Genomic DNA, 22252 nt, shown 5'->3' with positions numbered 1-22252 from the left:
GCAAAATATTTAATACAACTGTTGACAAATCTGAAAAATAATATCAACAACAACACAATAATTGTGGGGGACCTTAACACGGCTTTGTCAACACTGGACAGGTCAACCAGACTGAAACCCAACAAGAATATACTAGACCTGAGGAGAGAAATGGAAGAAAGAGGCCTAGTGGATATATATAGGACACTCCATCCCCAGAAACCTGGATACACATTCTTCTCCAATGTACATGGGACATTCTCCAGGATAGACTACATGCTGGCACATAAAACATACCTCCATAAGATCAAGAGGATAGAAATTTTGCAGACTACCTTCGCTGACCACAAGGCTCTGAAATTATTTGTGAACTCCAAAGGGACTCAGAAGAAACACTTTAACACCTGGAAGTTAAACAGCCTCATGCTCAATAACCAGTGGGTCCGAGATGAAATCAAGGAGGAAATAAAAAGGTTCCTGGAAACAAATGACAATAAAGACACAAACTCTCAGAACTTATGGGACACAGCAAAAGCAGTACTGAGAGGAAAATGTATAGCTTTGCAAGCACACATCAGGAAGGAAGAAGGAGCTTACCTGAGTAGCTTAATGACACAGCTAATAGAACTAGAAAATGCTCAACAAAAGGACCCAAGAATAGGAAGACAGAAGGAAATAACAAAGCTGAGAGCAGAAATCAACGAAGTGGAAACTCATAAAACAATCCGAAAGATCAACGAAAGCAGAAGTTGGTTCTTTGAAAAAATAAACAAGATTGATAGACCACTGGCAAACCTAACAAAGAAAGAGAGAGAGAGAAACTTGATAACTCGTATCAGGAATGAAAAAGGAGAGATCACTACTGATATGACAGAGATTCAAAGGGTAATCAGAAACTACTTTGAAAAACTCTACGCCACTAAAAATGAGAACCTGGAAGAAATGGATAAATTCTTGGACTCTTATAATCTTCCACGGTTGAAGGAAGAGGATGTAGCATATCTAAACACCCCCATCACCATTGATGAAATTAAAACAGTAATCAAATGTCTGCCGAAAAACAAAAGCCCAGGTCCAGATGGATTCACTAATGAATTCTATCAAACTTTCCAAGAGGAACTACTGCCAATCTTGGCAAGACTCTTTCATGAAATTGAACAAACAGAAACACTTCCAAATAGCTTTTATGAAGCCAACATCACCTTGATACCTAAACCAGACAGAGACGCTACCAAAAAAGAAAATTACAGACCAATATCACTGATGAATGCAGATGCAAAGATCCTCAACAAAATCCTGGCAAATAGGATTCAATGCCTCGTTAAGAAGATCATCCACTACGATCAAGTAGGTTTCATCCCAGGAATGCAAGGCTGGTTTAACATCCGTAAATCTATCAACATAATACACAACATCAATAACAAGAAAAATAAAAACCACATGATCATATCAATAGATGCAGAGAAAGCATTTGATAAGGTCCAACACCCATTCTTGATCAAAACTCTCAGCAAGATGGGAATGGAGGGAACCTTCCTCAATATAGTGAAGGCCATCTACCACAAGCCAGTGGCAAATATTATCCTCAATGGAGAAAAACTGAAAGCCTTTCCTTTAAATTCTGGCACAAGACAAGGCTGTCCTCTCTCACCACTCCTATTCAACATAGCACTGGAAGTACTTGCTATAGCGATTAGGCAAGAAAAGGATATCAAGGGAATCCAGATAGGAAAGGAAGAAGTCAAGCTCTCACTGTTTGCAGATGACATGATACTCTACTTAGAAAACCCTAAAGACTCTATCAAAAAGCTTCTAGAAACAATAGACTCATATAGCAAGGTGGCAGGCTACAAAATTAACACACAAAAATCAATGGCCTTTCTATATACCAATAGTAATAAGGATGAAATGGACATTAAGACAACAACCCCATTCACAATAGTACCACACAAACTCAAATATCTTGGAATCAACTTGACTAAATATGTGAAGGACCTATACAAAGAAAACTATAAAACTCTGCTCCAAGAAATAAGAGAGGACACACGGAAATGGAAACACATACCCTGCTCATGGATTGGCAGGATTAACATCATCAAAATGTCAATACTCCCCAAGGCATTATACAGATTTAATGCTATCCCTCTAAAGATACCCATGACATTCTTCAAAGAAGTGGATCAGACACTTTTGAAATTCATTTGGAACAATAAACACCCTTGAATAGCTAAAGCAATCATTGGGAAAAAGAATATGGGAGGAATTACTTTTCCCAACTTTAAACTGTACTACAAAGCAACAGTTATCAAAACAGCATGGTATTGGAATAAGGATAGGTCCTCAGATCAGTGGAATAGGCTTGAATACTCAGAAAATGTTCCCCAGAGATACAACCATCTAATTTTTGATAAAGGAGCAGGAAATCCTAAATGGAGCAGGGAAAGCCTCTTCAACAAGTGGTGTTGGCACAATTGGATAGCCACTTGCAAAAAATTAAACTTAGACCCCCAGCTAACATCATGTACAAAGGTAAAATCCAAATGGATTAAAGACCTCGATATCAGCCCCAAAACCATAAGATATATAGAACAGCACATAGGCAAAACACTACAGGACATTACAGGCATCTTCAAGGAGGAAACTGCACTCTCCAAGCAAGTGAAAGCAGAGATTAACAGATGGGAATATATTAAGCTGAGAAGCTTCTGCACCTCAAAGGAAATAGTGCCCAGAATACAAGAGCCACCCACTGAGTGGGAGAAACTATTCACCCAATACCCATCAGATAAGGGGCTAATCTCCAAAATATACAAGGCATTGACAGAACTTTACAAGAAAAAAACATCTAACCCCATCAAAAAATGGGGAGAAGAAATGAACAGACACTTTGACAAAGAAGAAATACGCATGGCCAAAAGACACATGAAAAAATGTTCCACATCACTAATCATCAGGGAGATGCAAATCAAAACAACGATGAGATACCACCTCACACCCCAGAGAATGGCACACATCACAAAGAATGAGAATAAACAGTGTTGGCGGGGATGTGGAGAGAAAGGAACTCTTATCCACTGCTGGTGGGAATGCTGTCTAGTTCAACCTTTATGGAAAGCGATATGGAGATTCCTCCAAAAACTGGAAATCGAGCTCCCATACGATCCAGCTATACCACTCCTAGGAATATATCCTAGGAACACAAAAATACAATACAAAAACCCCTTCCTTACACCTATATTCATTGCAGCTCTATTTACCATAGCAAGACTCTGGAAACAACCAAGATGCCCTTCAACAGACGAATGGCTAAAGAAACTGTGGTACATATACACAATGGAATATTATGCAGCTGTCAGGAGAGATGAAGTCATGAAATTTTCCTATACATGGATGTACATGGAATCTATTATGCTGAGTGAAATAAGTCAGAGAGAGAGAGAAAAACGCAGAATGGTCTCACTCATCTATGGGTTTTAAGAAAAATGAAAGACACCCTTGTAATAATAATTTTCAGACACAAAAGAGAAAAGAGCTGGAAGTTCCAGCTCACCTCAGGAAGCTCACCACAAAGAGTGATGAGTTTAGTTAGAGAAATAACTACATTTTGAACTGTCCTAATATTGAGAATGTATGAGGGAAATGTAGAGCCTGTTTAGGGTACAGGCGGGGGTTGGGGGGGAGGAGGGAGATTTGGGATTTGGGTGATGGGAATGTTGCACTGGTGATGGGTGGTGTTCCTTTTATGACTGAAACCCAAACACAATCATGTATGTAATCAAGGTGTTTAAATAAAAAAAAAATTAAAAAAAAAAAAAAGAATGTGCATGAAGTATCTAGCACATTGCTGAATATCAGTAAGCACTATCTGTCTTTAGTATAACTATTATCATCTATAGATTTAAGTATATAAATATTCCTCTTAGTCTGAAACCAGAGAACTGTATATCAAAAACATATTTCTGTTCTGTTTATATTTTGTTTGTTTGGGGTCTCACCCATTGCTACTTGGGGATTAGTTCTGATTCTGTACATATGATTATTTCTGGAGGGCTCAGGTAACCATATGGGATACAGGGAATCAAACTCAGGTTGCCTCGGTTCAAGGCAAAAACTCTATTTGTTATTGTTCTATCACACCAACCTTTTTAATTGTTTGAACAATATCTAGTGAATTTTGAAGTTTTTCTCAAGTGTGAATACCAAATAAACATGCATTGTTACAATACCAAGTAAATTTACTGCAACGACTACTAACCATCTCATCTGCCATCAGCCCAAGTATAACATAGCTATTGTGCAGACAATGACTATCTCTTCCTCATGATGACTAGAATATAGATAAATATAGACTAGGTTCTGAATTCCTGAAGTAACTTGTCAGTTACTCTCTTCTGTTTTACAGAATTAAATCAAGGCATTCATATAAAAAAGAAGCGATAGGATATACAACGTTTAAAGATACAATGTTTAAAGACTAAGATAAATTTGCCAGAATTAAAAAGGATGATTACATGTTCTAAAAAGCATAATTCATTCTACTTCATTGTTTTTAATGGGCCAGGCTCCGGTGAGGCAAAGCCAATACCTTCTCCTGTTGCAGAAAGAGCAAAGACAGATTCTTTGTTAAACTGACACTTTTCAGTGATGTATCACCAGAGCATATAGCATCTGAGAGAGACCATGAGATTGCAATCTTGAGACTGTACTAAGAATGGCTTAATTTTTTAAACCACATCCCATTCTCATTACAGATTGTCAGAAGAATAGATTAATTTGCACCATTGTCTGTTCTCATTGCAATCTTTGTCAGTGTAATGAAGTATTGGAATGTTAATATCAGCTATATTCATAGAAATATTACTACCCATTGGACCAATTTGATCTTGCCAGTGAACTGTGAGGTGATTGGCTTCACTCTTTTCAGTGATGAACTGAAAAGAATTGGCACAACCAACAAGCAAGCATAGGTTCCAGGATTTTAGCACATTTCTATAGTCTCCTATCAATTTTCAAAGCACACTCCACGTTATCTAACTGCTTGTACCCTTTGAATTATTATATTTAGAATCCTAATATATACAACGAACATATGCATGTAATGTTTAAGCAGAGGTAAAAAATGAACATTACTAATTTATTAGGTCATTGACATAACTATGTCCTTAAATACACTATTATTAATTATTTTTTTCTGCCACACCCAGTCACACTCTGAGGTTACTCCTGGCTATGCACTCAGAAATTGATCTTGGCTTAGGGGACATATGAGACCCCAGGAGATCAAACCATGGTCCGTCCTAGGCTGGTGCAGACAAAGCAGATGCCTTACCACTTGCGCTACCCCTTGGCCCCATATTATTAAATTATTTTAATGCTATATGTAAATCAAAAAAGAGTCATATGCCATATTTGGTTTTGGGGTAGCAATTTTTTACTCTGTATTTAAGCATCTATATGAAATCTCACTTAAATATGACTAGAATAAATTGGCAGTTGTTCTGAATTTGTAGCCACATTCCAGATTTGGATCCTGTATTAAAGAATCCCAGGATACAAAGTAATCTCCTTGTGAACCAGCTGATGTCAAATAGGGATATTAAAGGAAAACAAGAGATTATCCCCTTTTCACCCTCAATTATAATAAAGTATTCTACAAAACTAAGTACCTAATATTAAGGGACTAAGACTGATTGAAATACATTTGTTGCAGATATTTTACTTAGTTTTTCATTATCTATGAGAAGACAGGCCCAGGAGAGAAAGAAATTCTGGGAAACTGGTGTTGATTTCTTTTATTGAAATCTATCCAGTACAGCTCTTGTTTGCCAGTCATACCAGCAACTTGTTTATCTTGCCTGTCATACCTTGCTTCCTGCTCCTCATACTCTCATCATTTCTTTACAAATCTGCTCTCTTACTATATCTACCATCTACCTACTGGCTCAGCCAGAAGGCTGTAAAGCATCTTGGACTGTTCTCTCACTTTAATTCATGTATCAATCCTCTTTAAAATCTTTCAAAACCACAGTGATTTTTCCCCAAATCTTTTCTATAGTTGGAGTTTTATACTTTTAGATTATCTGTTATCTTTTATTCTTATTTGAAACTTTTCTAATCAAACTTTGTTCTGTAGCAAGAGGGAGCATTCTGAACAAATAAAAGAGTTGTACTATTGCTCTGATTAAAATGCTGTAGTAACTTCCATCTTTGATACAGAAGTACATTTACCACCTGGCTTTTAGCTTTATATTTATAGCGTATCTCTTTTGACTAATTTTTTTGTATATTCTATTTTATTCATTCTGAATTCTTTGTGGGCCTTTCACTAATCTGCACCTGCCCATACTGATTTTTCATGGCTCTTACTCTACCTCCTCATTGTCCTTAATTATTTCGGTAATAATCTTTCTATGATATAGTTTAGGAATCATTTATTTAGGATTTTTGCCTTATATTCATTTCCAGTTACTAGCCTTGCAAGCAGGGAGACTACCTGGGGTTATTGTTGGCATTCTATGTTTTTTTTTTTTAGTTCCTGTTTTCCCAATATTTTTCTAATCCCCTTCTCTCAGAACTTTGATGGTTGGTGTATCCAATGACCTATTCCTCTTTATTTTCCTCATATAGCTATAACTCATGTAACTTATAGTACTATGCATGTAACTTACAGTACAGATACTGGCCCAGAGCAGCACTTGGGGGAGCAGTCTCTAATTAATAATAATAATAATAATAATAATATCTATTAAACACATGCTACTACCAATCGCTTTTTAATTCTTTGTGGTATGTTACATTTTTAACCTCTTTAAAAATAAATATGCTGGACTGAAACAATAGCACAGTAGGCAGGGCACTTATCTTGCATGTGGTTGAACTGGGCTTAATTCCCAACATACCATCTAGTCCCTGAGCCCACCAGGATTCCTGGATTCCTGAGTTCAGAACCAGGAGTAACCCCAGTGCTTCACTGGAATAGCCCCCTCAAAAAAAAAAAACGAGAAAAATGAAAAAGCCATATAGCTTTGATTAAGTAGCCTGCACAAGATGGCATGACTCATGCTATTCATCATATGTCAATTGTCTATAGTCTACTTAGACTAATCCTCAACTGTTTTATTAGGTACTAAATTAATTGTGATCATTCAAAATTCTTATATTTCTAAATAAGAATACAGAAGTTAGCTATTATGGTTACAGAGCATATCCCTATGATTTAGCATACCAGATATTTGGTTGAACATGACAGAATCTAGTTTCAAAGCATTATAACTTTCTGTTCATGACACAATACTACTTTAAGCATTTAGTTTCTTCCACAGGCCCTGTAGTCATTTGATTTCATGACCCTTGAGACATTGGCTGTGATGGCTTTCTTTTCTTTACAAACACAAGATTACAAAGTTAATTTGAACATATACTTTGCAAAAAGAATTTCTAAATTTAACTTCTAAACTCATATCTATCTCTTTTGTTGAAGTCAATGTTAATATTTGTGTTCTACTTTCATATTTTTCCCTGGAGACAGAATTTTGCGAAATCTAGGACAATGAGCTATGTGTAATGTTGCTTCTCCAGTAATTGATAATGCTGTCCCAAATTGTAGTCATGGATTTGTTCCTCATTGTAAATAGCTAATATGTAGCTTATATTGAATCTGATGCCTCATATAATTTATTTCTGAACATATGCTAGATTGCCTAACCACTGGAATGATATTAACAGGCTCATTTTTTGATGCATGGTCACTGTCCAACTTTAAAAAACCCAGCATCCATCATAAACAAACTGTCTTTCCAATAAAGTACTATAAATTTGAAAATATAGAATATTGGAATCAATTTATTTTAGATACAACTTTTAGCTCTCTTACCATATAACATTCTCCCCCAAAATAATATTTCTGGGGTCCCCGAGAAAGGAGGTATTTATCTCTTTGAAATATTTATTTTATAATTAAAAAAGAATGATGGCATAGAGAAAATTGCAAAGCTGCATGCATAAAATATGTTAAATACTATGATAAATGAAAACTCGGGGCAGGGAAGAGAATGGCTGCACTTAGCTCAATCAATATTGAAGAATTAAGGAAGATGCTTTGGGAGAGAAGTAATATTTTAAGTAAGAACTAAAAATAAATTGGAGTTACTATGATGAAAAGTGAGGAAGAACGTCTCTGACAGACTAAAGTGTGCAAAGATATGGAAGAGAGAAGGAAAAGTGTCATAGTAAGAACATGCTATAATTCCCATTACTGGCACAAAAATGAGAACTGCAAGTTCTTTCAGAGACTTTAGAGTTTATTGTAAGAAATTTGACTTTTTTTCAAGAACACATAAAAAACATTGGGGATTTATTTAATTAACATGAAGCATATGGTCAGATTTGGATTGTATATGAGTGCGTGCGTGTGTGTGTGTGTGTGTGTGAGTGTGTGTGTGTGAGAGAGAGAGAGAGAGAAAGAGAGAGAGAGAGAGAGAGAGAGAGAGAGAGAGAGAGAGAGAGAGAGAGAGAAAGAGTGTGTGTGTGTGTGTTGATGAAGCCCCCAAAAGAAGCTCAGGAAATACAGGGTCCATTGCAAAAAATTCTTGGTCATTAATTTCTTTTTTTTTTGGTCATTAATTTCAATAATAGCGCCTGAGGGTTGTTGTGTTGCTGCTTATGCAAAGCTGTTCTAGGAATGATTATGGCCAACCTAGCAGTACTCTGAGGCTTCCAGGGCCAACAGATCAATACTTGAAGAGAAGCATGTGGTACTGGAGGTTAAACCAGGTTCTGTGCATGCCACACCTATATTATTATCCTTGGTTCAAATTTGGGTTTTTAAAGAGATATATTTTTTAGAATAGAATATTTGACTGAAAATATTCTTTAACAAAAATATTTAAGATGCTTTTTTTTTTGCAAGTGGCTAGCCAGTTGTGCCAACACCACTTGTTGAAGAGGCTTTCCTTGATCCATTTAGGATTTCCTGCTCCTTTATCAAAAATTAGGTGATTGTATGTCTGAGGAACATTTTCTGAGTATTCAAGCCTATTCCACTGATCTGAGGGTCTGTCCTTATTCCAATACCATGCTGTTTTGATAACTATTGCTTTGTAGTAAAGTTTAAAGTTGGGGAAGTAATTCCTCCCATATTCTTTTTCCCAATGATTGCTTTAGCTATTCTAGGGTGTTTATTGTTCCAAACAAATTTCAAAAGTGCCTGATCTACCTCTTTGAAGAATGTCATAGGTATCTTTAGAGGGATAGTGTTGAATCTGTATAACGCCTTGGGGAGTATTGCCATTTTGATGATGTTAATCCTGCCAATCCATGAGCAGGGTATGTGTTTCCATTTCCGCGTGTCCTCTCTTATTTCTTGGAGCAGAGTTTTATAGTTTTCTTTGTATAGGTCTTTCACATTTTTAGTCAAGTTGATTCCAAGATATTTGAGTTTGTGTGGCACTATTGTGAATGGGGTTGTTTTCTTAATGTCTATTTCTTCCTTATTACTATTGGTGTATAGAAAGGCCATTGATTTTTGTGTGTTAATTTTGTAGCCTGCCACCTTGCTATATGAGTCTATTGTTTCTAGAAGCCTTTTGGTAGAGTCTTTAGGGTTTTCTAAGTAGAGCATCATGTCATCTGCAAACAGTGAGAGCTTGACTTCTTCCTTTCCTATCTGGATTCACTTGATATCTTTTTCTTGCCTAATCGCTATAGCAAGTACTTCCAGTGCTATGTTGAATAGGAGTGGTGAGAGAGGACAGCCTTGTCTTGTGCCAGAATTTAGAGGGAAGGCTTTTAGTTTTTCTCCATTGAGGATAATATTTGCCACTGGCTTGTGGTAGATGGCCTTAACTATATTGAGAAAGGTTCCTTCCATTCCCATCTTGCTGAGAGTTTTGATCAAGAATGGGTGTTGGACCTTGTCAAATGCTTTCTCTGCATCTATTGATATAATCATGTGGTTTTTATTTTTCTTGTTGTTGATGTTGTGTATTATGTTGATAGACTTATGGATGTTAAACCATCCTTGCATTCCTGGGATGAAACCTACTTGATCGTAGTGGATGATCTTCTTAATGAGGTATTGAATCCTATTTGCCAGGATTTTGTTGAGGATCTTTGCATCTGCATTCATCAGCGATATTGGTCTGTAATTTTCTTTTTTCATAGCATCTCTGTCTGGTTTAGGTATCAAGGTGATGTTGGCTTCATAAAAGCTATTTGGGAGTGTTTCCACTTGTTCAATTTCATGAAAGAGTCTTGCCAGAATTGGTAGTAGTTCCTCTTGGAAAGTTTGATAGAATTCATTAGTGAATCCATCTGGGCCTGGGCTTTTGTTTTTGGGCAGACTTTTGATTACCATTTTTATTTCATCAATGGTGATGGGGGTGTTTAGATATGCTACATCCTCTTCTTTCAACCGTGGAAGATTATAAGAGTCCAAGAATTTATCCATTTCTTCCAGGTTCTCATTTTTAGTGGCATAGAGTTTTTCAAAGTAGTTTCTGATTACCCTTTGAATCTCTGTCATATCAGTAGTGATCTCTCCTTTTTCATTCCTAAAAAAATTGAACTTAGACCCCCAGCTAACATCATATACGAAGGTAAAATCCAAATGGATTAAAGACCTCGATATCCGACCCCAAACCATAAGATATATAGAACAAGGCTTCCGCACTCTCGTCTCGGCCGTGTTCGCACCTAGGTTCAGTTAGGAAGATCAGCACAGTATGCTGGGCTCTGGATTTAAAGCTGAGCGTTTACGAGTCAATTTGAGATTAGTCATAAATCGTCTTAAGCTACTGGAGAAAAAAAAAACTGAACTGGCCCAGAAGGCACGGAAGGAAATTGCTGATTATCTTGCTGCTGGGAAGGATGAAAGGGCTCGGATCCGAGTCGAGCACATTATTCGGGAGGACTACCTTGTGGAGGCCATGGAGATCCTGGAGCTATATTGTGATCTGCTGCTGGCTCGGTTTGGCCTAATTCAATCTATGAAGGACCTAGATACTGGTCTGGCTGAATCTGTGTCTACATTGATCTGGGCTGCTCCTCGACTCCAGTCAGAAGTGGCTGAGTTGAAAATCGTGGCTGACCAGCTTTGTGCCAAGTATAGCAAGGAATATGGCAAGTTATGTAGGACCAACCAAATTGGAACGGTCAATGACAGGCTAATGCATAAATTGAGTGTGGAAGCCCCACCCAAAATCCTGGTGGAACGGTACCTGATAGAAATTGCCAAGAACTACAATGTGCCCTATGAGCCTGACTCTGTGGTTATGGCAGAAGCTCCTCCTGGGGTGGAAACAGATCTTATTGATGTTGGATTCACAGACGATATGAAGAAAGGGGGCCCTGGAAGAGGAGGAGGGGGCGGATTCATAGCACCAGTTGTTGGACCTGATGGGACAATGCCAATGCCAATGCCTATGCCGATGCCTATGCCAATGCCATCTCCAAACACACCTTTCTCATACCCACTTCCAAAAGGACCATCGGATTTCAATGGATTGCCAATGGGGACTTATCCCAGTATTCATCCACCTCAGATACCAGCAACTCCCCCATCGTATGAATCTGCTGATGACACTAATGCTGATAAGAATGTCTCTTCTGCACAGATTGTTGGTCCTGGACCAAAGCCAGAGCCCACTGCAAAGCCCTCTTCTAGAGCTGGGGATACCTATGACAACTTTGTGCTCCCAGAGCTGCCCTCTGTACCTGACACACTACCAACTGCATCTGCTGGAGCCAACACCTCAGCATCCGAGGACATTGACTTTGATGATCTTTCCCGGAGATTTGAAGAGTTGAAGAAGAAAACATAGGCACTTAAAACCCAGCAGCATCACAAGTTCTGGTTGTTGAGACTGAGCAGTTAACAAAGAATCTACATGACATGTCTCATCTCCCAACCATCACTGAGCACATTCTTCCTTTGGGCTCTTCTGCTCTACCAAATTCTGCTACTTTCAAGTTTTCTAATGCTCATAGGAGACTCAATTGGATACTTTCATGAGCTGGAGCAGCTGGCTCCCAATAGCCTGCTCTTCCATTTCCTGTTGGTGTGATCCCAGGTCTCCCCTCACTCATCCCACCATCCTTCCATAGGGGAGTGAGCAGGTGAAAGTAGTGTGGGGAGAGCTGCTAGTGAAGGCTGGACAACAGAGAAGAGTACTTCATGAAGTGTTTCAGCTGTGTAATGAGGTTTGAGACTTAGAAACAGACCCCTCTGTGTATATTTCTCACTCAAATATGAATGGGAAAGAGAAGACTCGGGAAGCCATTGTAACAATTCTTGGAAGCTGGGTCCTCTGATTGGCATATACACTATTCCGTGCTACAGGGCACTGTTCCACCTGGATCCAGTTGCAAAGCTTATTTGGAAAGTTGAAAGCCTCTCTTTGTTCTGCTGGATTCTCAGGGAGCCCTCTGTGGCCTTTTGCTTTATTTTGAGTACTGGTCCCTTTTTACCAGAGGACAGCACTAGAAAAATTACTGTTTTTTTTTTTCTTAGAGCATGTTCTGTGGGTTCTCAATTACGGACTAAGAACTGGCCACATGTTGTGCAGAAGTCACCATTCAAGGCTAAGGTGGGCTTCCAGTTGCCTTAATAGAAGTACTCAAGTCTCTTGGGTAGTGAGCTGGAAAGCCTATAGAAGAGGGGTTCCTGTTTTCATTTGAAAAATTTATGATTAAGAAAACCTTTAAAAGTAATTTCAGATTAAGAATTTGGTCCCCTTGTAGCTGCAGTAATTCTCTGCTTTCCTGAATTTGTGAGTCTTCCTTTTGTAATGTCTGTGCTCCTTTGCCTAGCAAAGGCCCTCCACATGGATGGCTGTGCAATTGAGAAATGGGACTTTGGCTTCTGTCTAATGTCTTTGGCTTCTGTCTAAAAGTTCCTTTTCTTTAATGTTTTTGATTGTATTTCATAACTCAATAGCTGATAATAAAGTTAGATTCTGTGCCCTAAAAAAAAAAAAAAGATATATAGAACAACACATAGGCAAAACTCTCCAGGACATTGAGACTTCAGGCATCTTCAAGGAGGAAACTGCACTCTTCAAGCAAGTGAAAACAGAGATTAACAGATGGGAATATATTAAGTTGAGAAGCTTCTGCACCTCAAAGGAAATAGTGCCCAGGATACAAGAGCCACCCACTGAGTGGGAGAATCTATTCACCCAATACCCATCAGACAAAGGGCTAATCTCCAAAATATACAAGGCACTGACAGAAATTTACAAGAAAAAAACATCTAATCCCATCAAAAAATGGGGAGAAGAAATGAACAGACACTTTGACAAAGAAGAAATACAAATGGCCAAAAGACACATGAAGAAATGCTCCACATCACTAATCATCAGAGAGATGCAAATCAAAACAACAATGAGATACCACCTCACAGCACAGAGAATGGCACACATCACAAAGAATGAGAACAAACAGTGCTGGCGGGGATGTGGAGAGAAAGGAACTCTTATCCACTGCTGGTGGGAATGCCGTCTAGTTCAACCTTTATGGAAAGCAATATGGAGATTCCTCCAAAAACTGGAAATCGAGCTCCCATACGATCCAGCTATACCACTCCTAGGAATATACCCTAAGAACACAAAAATACAATACAAAAATCCCTTCCTTACACCTATATTCATTGCAGCACTATTTACCATAGCAAGACTCTGGAAACAACCAAGATGCCCTTCAACAGACGAATGGCTAAAGAAACTGTGGTACATATACACAATGGAATATTATGCAGCTGTCAGGAGGGATGAAGTCATGAAATTTTCCTATACATGGATGTACACAGAATCTATTATGCTGAGTGAAATAAGTCAGAGAGAGAGAGAAAAACGCAGAATGGTCTCACTCATCTATGGGTTTTAAGAAAAATGAAAGACATTCTTGCAATAATAAATTTCAGACACAAAAGAGAAAAGAGCTGGAAGTTCCAGCTCACCTCAGGAAGCTCACCACAAAGAGTGATGAGTTTAGTTAGAGAAATAACTACATTTTGAACTGTCCTAATATTGAGAATGTATGAGGGAAATGTAGAGCCTGTTTAGGGTACAGGCGGGGGTTGAGTGGGGAGGAGGGAGATTTGGGACTTGGGTAATGGGAATGTTGCACTGGTGATGGGTGGTGTTCCTTTTATGACTAAAACCCAAACACAATCATGTATGTAATCAAGGTGTTTAAATAAAAAAAATAAATAAATAAAAAAATATTTAAGATGCTATACAATACCATATAGGTGAATAAAGAAGTGGAATTGGATATCAAGGAAATAACTGCATAGATCCATGATGTATTTAAAAAGAGTTAAATTGAATATTTAAAAAAGAAGAAATGAAAAAGGGAAGGAGGAAGAAAATAAAGAAGTTAAGGAGGGGCCAGAGCAATAGCACAGTGGTAGGGCATTTGCCTTACGTGTGGCTGCCCAGGACAGACCTAGGTTTGATCCCTGGAGTCCCATATGGTCCCCCTAGCCAGGAGCAATTTTTGAGGCATAGTCAGGAGTAACCCCTGAGCAGCATCAATGGGTGTGGCCCAAAAACCAAAACAAAAAAAAGTTAAGGAAAAATGTTAATGAGTGTTCTAAGAATATAAAAACTTTATAATATTGAATAATTGAATGCCTTGGCCATGCATTAAACTTTTCAGATTTTCTATCTTAAGATTGTGGACATTTATATATAAAATTTACTAACAAATATAATTTTGTTGTATTCTCACAGTTTTTATAATTAGCTTCATTTATTAAGCTTGTGAAAGAATTCATATAAAATTCAGAGGTTGAAAACTGATAGAAGGTCAGAATTGCTGGAGTATAGGAAATGAAATATTATCAGCAAATCAGAAATATAGGATATGTAGTGTCTTGATATTTAATACCAAGAATTTTCAGACTTAAAAATAAAATTGTGGGAAAGCAGAGGAAGATTTTAAGTAATGGTGATATGATCAACTTTTTAGTTTATAAACAGCATATATGCAGTGATTGGAGAGAAAGGAAGAACAAGAGAAAGGGAGAATAGTTAAAAAAAAAGGGGGAGAAAAGTTGTGAAATATGAGTTTGATTTATGGTAGTAGTAGGTAAAACTTTAATAAGGAGGTAATTTATCTGTGTTGTACTGAAAATTCTTGCTTGTGTAAGAAGGCAAGAAACAAAGGTGAAATACATAGAGATCAGAGGGGCAGACGAATACTACAGCATGTAGGGCATTTGCCTCATGTGGCTGATCCAAGTATGACTTTCAGTACCCTGTGTGTTTAACTGAGTATGTCTGGAGTGTATCCTAAGTGTAGAGCCAGGAGCAAGTCATGTGCACTGCTAGGTGTGACCCCTAAAAATGATAAACATATTGGAAAATAGAATAAAATTTTAATTCCCAACAATATAATACTATATGTAGAAATTAAAAAAAATTACATAAACTGCTACATGAGGGACTTGAGCAATAGTATAGTGGGTAGAGCATTTGCCTTGCATGTTTACAACCTGGGTTCAATTCCTGGCATCCCATTAGGTCTCCCAAGTCTGCCTGAAGTGATTTCTGAGTGCCAATTCAGGAGTAACCCCTGAATTCTGGTTTATGCGTGTGGTCATAAATCACACACACACACAAAAAATTAAAAAGCTACTTGTTTTATAATAGGTTGATGGCTAAATTTTACTTATGTTTCTCTCATAGAAGAGAACCATTAGATATTATTATTTTTAAATATATCATTTATAATAAGATCATAAGCATAAAATACATATGGGCACGTTTAAAAATGTATGCAATGTTTGCATTCTGAAAAATTATACACACCAATAACAGAAATTAAAGAACACATACATGGAGGTAGTTAATGATAAGTATGATCCTGTTTATCAAAAAATTAGAGATACTTAATTTGTGAGTTTTTTCCAAATTGATCTAAAATTTAATTTATTCTAATAAAAATTCCAAAAAGCATTTTATTTTAGACACAGACAAAATAACTCTTAAATTTCTATAGAAAAGTAAAAACCTAAAACTAGGGGCCAAAGAGATAGCACAGCAATAGGGCATTTGCCTTGCAAGCAGCCAACCCAGGACCAACAGTGGTTTGAATCCCGGCATTCCATATGGTCTTCCATGCCTGCCAGGAGTGATTTCTGAGCACAGAGCCAGAAATAACCCCTGAATGCAGCCGGGGTTACAAACAAACAAACAAACAAAAAAAAAACTAAAGCTAGCCAAAGAAATTTTGGCAAAATAAAACATAGTTTGAGAATTCTTATTAATATATGCATTATGGTATGAATATCAGTGATTTTAGATATATCAGTGATTCTAGAAATATAAAAAAAATACATATGGCTATATTGCCCATTGAATTTTTGTCAATGGCACTAAAATAGTTTGGTAGAGAAAGAAGAATTCTTTCAGTAAGTATGCTAAAAATTTAATAATCATGTTTAAAAATTAATATATTAAAGGAAAAACAATCTCAACCTGTGTACCTTGTATCATTAAGACTAATGATCAAGAATATAAAAAGAGGATTGGGTTAAGATAGTTGAAAGAAGAGAGTTCTTTGAGTGTACCTTTGGTTTCTATACAAAGCACACATAAAAAGTGAACTGAGTATAGCATTCCATGAGGTGTTTTACTCAAAAAAAAAAAAAAAATGCACTAGAAAAGCCATCAATGTAGGGAAGCTCAACTCTGTGAAAGAAGAACTATGGACATGTACAGAACTAAGAAGTGCTGCTTCTAAGTGAGACTGGTAGGGAAAAGGCAGAGAAATTGAAAGAGAAAAAGCCCTGGCAAGCTAGAACCAGACATAAAAAGTCAAACTAGGGGAAAAAAGCACCTAACTCTAGGATTAAGAAAACTGCAGCTTTTCAGCACTTGTTACATCAATACAATAGCACCTGGTGAGACTGAAACAGCAGGCTGCTGCTCCTGGTGAACTGGGAGTGATATTCCTAAAGTCAGCTCTGTCCAATAAGGCTGCAGATATTGTTAAAAGCTATTTTTTCTGCTTGAACTTATGTACCTACCTTACTATAAAGGTTGTGGATAATGTCTGAAAGCTCAAATTTTTCACAAGATCAAGTTTTTTACTTGAAAGCAAGAGCTATATCACAATAGGTAGGGTGCTTATTTTGCATGTAGTGGACCTGGATACAATCCTTGGAATCTTATATGCTCCCCAAGACCCACTAGGATGAGTGCAGAGCCAGGAGTAAGATCTGAGTACCACCAGGTGTAGCCCCCAAACAAACAAAAATTGTACTTGACTCACTAAGCTCTAAAGAATTTGGTGACTTCTTTTTTTTCTTCAAATAATTTTTTTTAATATATAAACTCTTTATTTAAGCACCCAAAAGGCAGGCAGGCAGGCAGGAAAAAAAAAGAATACTAGCACATTTGGCCTAAAGTGGGAGCAGCCAATTCTAGTAAGTTCTATCTAGCAGGATCACAGTATCCCTCTGACCCTTCCTGTTCCATCTTTCATGTTATCAGATAGGATTGTAATCATGTAAGCTCAGAGTCAAAGGAAATGTCAGATATAAATGCCAGATATAAACACATTAGACTTAATCTCTAACCTAAAGCAGAGGGGACTAAGTAAAACATCCCCACAGAGATTCAGTCTTGTGCCTATAACCACTACCAAAAATTGAGTTGGAACTGGCAATGAACAGCATAGAGAGGTGTCTGAGCAGACAGTCCTTAGGCTGCAACTGGGAGCTGCTAATCCAAGACAGCAGCATGTAGGAGACAACCCTGAGATGAGTTGTGGTTCAAAAGAAGCAACCTAAAATCAGTATTGAAAAATGAAAATGTTTCCCATAAAAATAAAGATAAGCTTGCTGAATATTTCTTATCAGATGTGACCACAATCTCCAGTTATTGCCTTAGTGAGTTGGACTGTAATACCACATCAACTATAGGGCATTAGCAACAGCAACCCTGGACCAGAACACAGACCAGCTAGACCTATACAAGGCATTGACACCACAAAGCCCATATCATCTAGGCACATATCACTTAGCAACAAAGGAACCAGTTCAGTCTTGAGAACATACAAGAAAACCTCATAAGGTGGTAGAACATGACAGGCATTGCTCTGTTATTGTGAACAGGAGCACTATACAGATTACTCTTAAAACTACTTGAAACTTGGAGCTTTATGATTAGCTCCATAAAATCATGGGGAATAAAAAATAAAGGAATTTATCTTCATGAACAAATGGATGCAGAAGTCCAGAAAAATCTTCAAATACATAAAAATTGTCAATGCTACTTGACAATGACTTTAGAGAAAGTCTTCTCTTTTTTCTTTTTATTAAATTGAGGAAATCACTGGAAGAAAAATTCAACAGATTCAAATACAGATGTATGGGAAATAAAAGATCTTGTTCAAACAGAAATAAAGTAACCAAGAAATACAGTAGATAGAGTCAGAAGAAGAAACAAATCTAAAAAACAAAACCAGTAACCTTGAAGACAGATACACAATACCATCAATAAAGAGGAGAAAATAGAAAAGATATTTTAGAAAAATGGATAAAATATAAAATGTATCTTTGACAATATTAAAATTAACCTGTTTCATAAAAATTTTAGAAGAAAAAAGAAATAAAGGGGAAGAACAACTTGCAGATGAAGTAGTTAGACAAATTCTATATGGAGAGACTTGGACATTGATTCAGTTGATAGAATACCTAAATTCTCAGAAGTCTTACAAATATGTGATCAGATAATTTTAGCACATTTTAACCAAAGAAGACTTATGGATGAGAAATAAGTGCATGTAAAGATTGCCAGTTGTTGTTAAGAGAAACATAAAACAAAATTACATGACATAGTATTATATGTTTACTCAAATGGCTACATAATTATTTGGTTTATGGACTACATTGGTGGTGCTCATGGCTTATTTCTGGCTTTTTGCTCATTGATCGCATCTAATGGGCTCAGGGCACCATATGGGGTGTGTCGGATTGAACCTGGGTTGGCCTTTGCAAGGCCTTACTTCCTGTACTATCACTACAAACCAGATATTTCATTTTAAGCAGACAATTAAAAGATATATTAAGAATGCAGGGGCTGGAGAGGTGGCGCTAGAGGTAAGGTATCCCCCGGTGTCCCATATGCATATGGTCCCACCAAGCCAGGAGCGATTTCTGAGCGCATAGCCTGGAGTAACCCCTGAACGTCAAACGGGTGTGGTCCAAAAACCAAAAAAAAAAAAAAAGGTAAATAAATAAAATAAAATAAAGAATGTAGAGCAACAGAAAGTCTCATATCATGCTGTTAGAAATATATAGCAGTATTATATTGAATATTCAAGATTTCTACTAAAATTGCAGTACGATCTATAAGACTTCAAAACTTCAAAATATCTATCTACTCTCTAACTAGAGCCCCTTCTCTTGGCATTCTGCATGCAACCAGAAAATATTCTATATTGTTAACAAAATTTAGTATTATTCATAGTCTTTTGGGGTTGTTATCTGTATATAAAATAGAAAAAGTATTCAGAAAGAAATTTTGTTTTGCATAACATGAGATACAAATAGCACTCCTGTTCGGTTATTGTATGTGTTCCTATTTTCAGATCACCCCTATAACACACTATAGAAGTAATTATAAAAAATATCAAAATTATTTATATATGCTCATATGCCTTTGCTTAACAGATAAACCAAAGCCGTAAACTTTCATAAGATATCATACTTTTGTCTATATCTAAAATCATAGTAAGGCCACTATCTTTCCTAGATTGAGACTAAATCTTTTTTGTTGTTGTTTTTTAGGTCACACCCAGCAGTGCTCAGGGGTTACTCCTGGTTCTATGCTCAGAAATCGCTCCTGGCAGGCTCAGGGGACCATATGGGATGCAGGGATTTGAACCACTGACCTTCTGCATGAGAGACAAACGCCTTACCTCCATGCTATCTTTCTGGCCCCTGAGCCTAAATCTTAAAGAATTTGAAACCATTCACTTATCTCTCACTTCATCAACCAAAGAAAAGGAATCATTTTGGAGAGATTTTTTTTCTCGAATTTTGAAAATGCACAGAGTTCTGAAAAACGAGGGAACCTCCATTGCAGTATGCCTTACCTGGCTTGAGATGAGCAAATGGAATTTCACCAGTGAAAAGCTCCCACAGACACAGAGCATAGCTGAAGACGTCAGCTTTGATGGTATATCGTGTGCACTGTGTAAACACCTCAGGAGCCATCCAGCGGAGATTCTGTGTGTTGAGAAAAATTCTCAAGTCATTTGCCAAGTGTTAGTTCCTTAGATTGCAGAACAGTATTCTTGGTGAAGATTTACATGTCTCCCAATGTTCTCCAAAGATAAGAATACAAAATAACTTAAACATTGTCCTCAATGCATACAATATATTGAGTTTATGCAAAAAAAATATAGCACCTACTCTTTATGTTACAAATAATTTCATCATTAAAAGACCATACAATCCATAAATTTTCCAAAAATAATACAATAGTTATTAAGCGCGTGCCATACTGCTGAAGGAAGATAACCATAGATATAACATTTTTCATTTTATACCTGAGCATCTTTCTCTTGGGACCTTTACAAGCAATTGAGCTGCCAGTCACAGATTCATCCAGGAAATCTATGACTCTTGATGTCATTCACCACTGTGGGAAACACCTTCCATTTTAGTTCCTTAGAATTTAATTTAGGAAGTAGCTAATTAGGTCCAAAACAGTAACCCCATAGCTAGGAGATAAAGGATCTTAGAAGATCCCTATGAAATATAAATTTGTCCCTGACAGGATCATGTGAGTTATATCTCCATTTTTTATACAGTCATGCTATTTCTAAATGTTGGTTTTACAATATTTTAGAAATAAGGTCAAGAAATATCACTTGATTTATTTCTGATTTGGTGGGGGGAAATCTAGATTTTGACTTAGGAAGTGAGAACTCTAGTTCAGGTTCTACTACTATTTGGGCAGTTCTGAGCATGTTTCCTGAATCAGTTTAAATTCTGAAATCCAATGGCTCCACAATTACACCCATGAGCTTTTCCCAACACCCTTTTAAATTTGTATTTCTAAAATAAAACCAGTATTATTTCATATTATTCTTGTTCAATCTCAGTATATAGTGCTGGCTATTGATAATTCTTTCTTAAAGGTCTGCATTATTTTGAAATAATGCATAATTAAAACTTTGCAGAATATCTAATTCTGGTACTCAAATGAAATCCTTCCACATGAGCTCCCATGTTCCAATCTCCATTTTTATAGCAGGTTATATACAATGTCACAACATTATGCAAATAGATATAGGTATGTGGTTTGTCAGCGATCTAACAGAAAGTTAAGAGAATAACAAATTTGGGACCGGAGAGATAGCATGGAGGTAAGGCATTTGCCTTTCATGCAGGAGGTCATCGGTTCGAATCCTGGCGCCCCATATGGTCCCCTGTGCCTGCCAGGAGCAATTTCTGAGCCTGGAGCCAGGAATAACCCCTGAGCACTGCCGATTGTGACCCAAAAACCACAAAAAAAAAAAAAAAAGAGAATAACAAATTTATAGAGGTCACACATTACTAGTAAGAAACAAATAGCCTTAAATAGCCTTTAAAAAAAAAAACTGCTGTGCCTAAAGACTCTGACTTGGAGAAAAATATCACTTACTGATGATTGTCAGTTTAATTTCATTCAACAAAATTGTATATATATGTATATATGTAATATGCTCAGGGATATATATATATATATATAGTTTCAAGAGGCAACCTTTTAGAGTCATCTGAAGGAACTTTTAAAAGCCACAAATACATGAAGCAAAGTGCAGGTCAATGAAATAAGAATTACTGTTGTTGGATCTAGGTAGCATGCTTTAAAAAAAAATATTTCCAAAGTCATTTCAGTGTGCAGCTAGAATGGAAAATCACTGGTTTAGCTCTCTGCAACACACGAAAGAGATGAAATTTTTGTGTCCAATTAAAGAAGACTCATTTCTTTCCATCAGTCTTCACCCATATTTACTTCTTGGTCACTCCACTCCAGTTCTGACTCAGGTAACCCTACACTTCCTGTTTCCCTGGTCTATTCTATTCTCCTCCCCACTTATGGTGGACTCTGCATTCATTCTCTAGACAGAGGTTGTATTTCCGACCTGCCTCCCAGCCCTCTTTTTGTTCTTGGTTTTTGGGTCACACCTGTGATGCTCAGGGATTACTACTCCTGGCTATTCTCTCAGAAATTGCTCCTGGCTTGGAGGACCATATGGGACACTGGGGACA

General features: G+C 37.1%; 2 protein-coding genes across 2 annotated transcripts in view; one reads left to right on the top strand and one right to left on the bottom strand.

Annotated features, from left to right (window-relative positions):
* Positions 1–22252, bottom strand: part of TNNI3K (TNNI3 interacting kinase) — a 307398-nt gene that overhangs the window by 97098 nt on the left and 188048 nt on the right. The window contains exon 20 of the mRNA XM_049772005.1: positions 20086–20218. Coding sequence (XP_049627962.1) covers positions 20086–20218 — 133 coding nt within the window. The remainder of the gene's footprint in view (positions 1–20085; positions 20219–22252) is intronic.
* On the top strand, positions 10643–12900 carry LOC126006584 (IST1 homolog). The gene has a single exon (XM_049772063.1). The coding sequence runs from the start codon at positions 10701–10703 to the stop codon at positions 11796–11798; it is 1098 nt and encodes a 365-aa protein (XP_049628020.1). The 5' UTR covers positions 10643–10700; the 3' UTR covers positions 11799–12900.

Source organism: Suncus etruscus, chromosome 4 (genome assembly GCF_024139225.1).
Source record: "Suncus etruscus isolate mSunEtr1 chromosome 4, mSunEtr1.pri.cur, whole genome shotgun sequence".
Lineage (NCBI taxonomy): Eukaryota > Metazoa > Chordata > Mammalia > Eulipotyphla > Soricidae > Suncus > Suncus etruscus.
The sequence above is the reverse complement of the archived record's forward strand: the minus strand, read 5'-3'. Positions and strand labels throughout refer to the sequence as shown.

Bases quoted from the DNA above. Each gene is read 5' to 3' on its own strand.
- LOC126006584 (XM_049772063.1), top strand. From the start codon at position 10,701: ATGCTGGGCTCTGGATTTAAAGCTGAGCGTTTACGAGTCAATTTGAGA.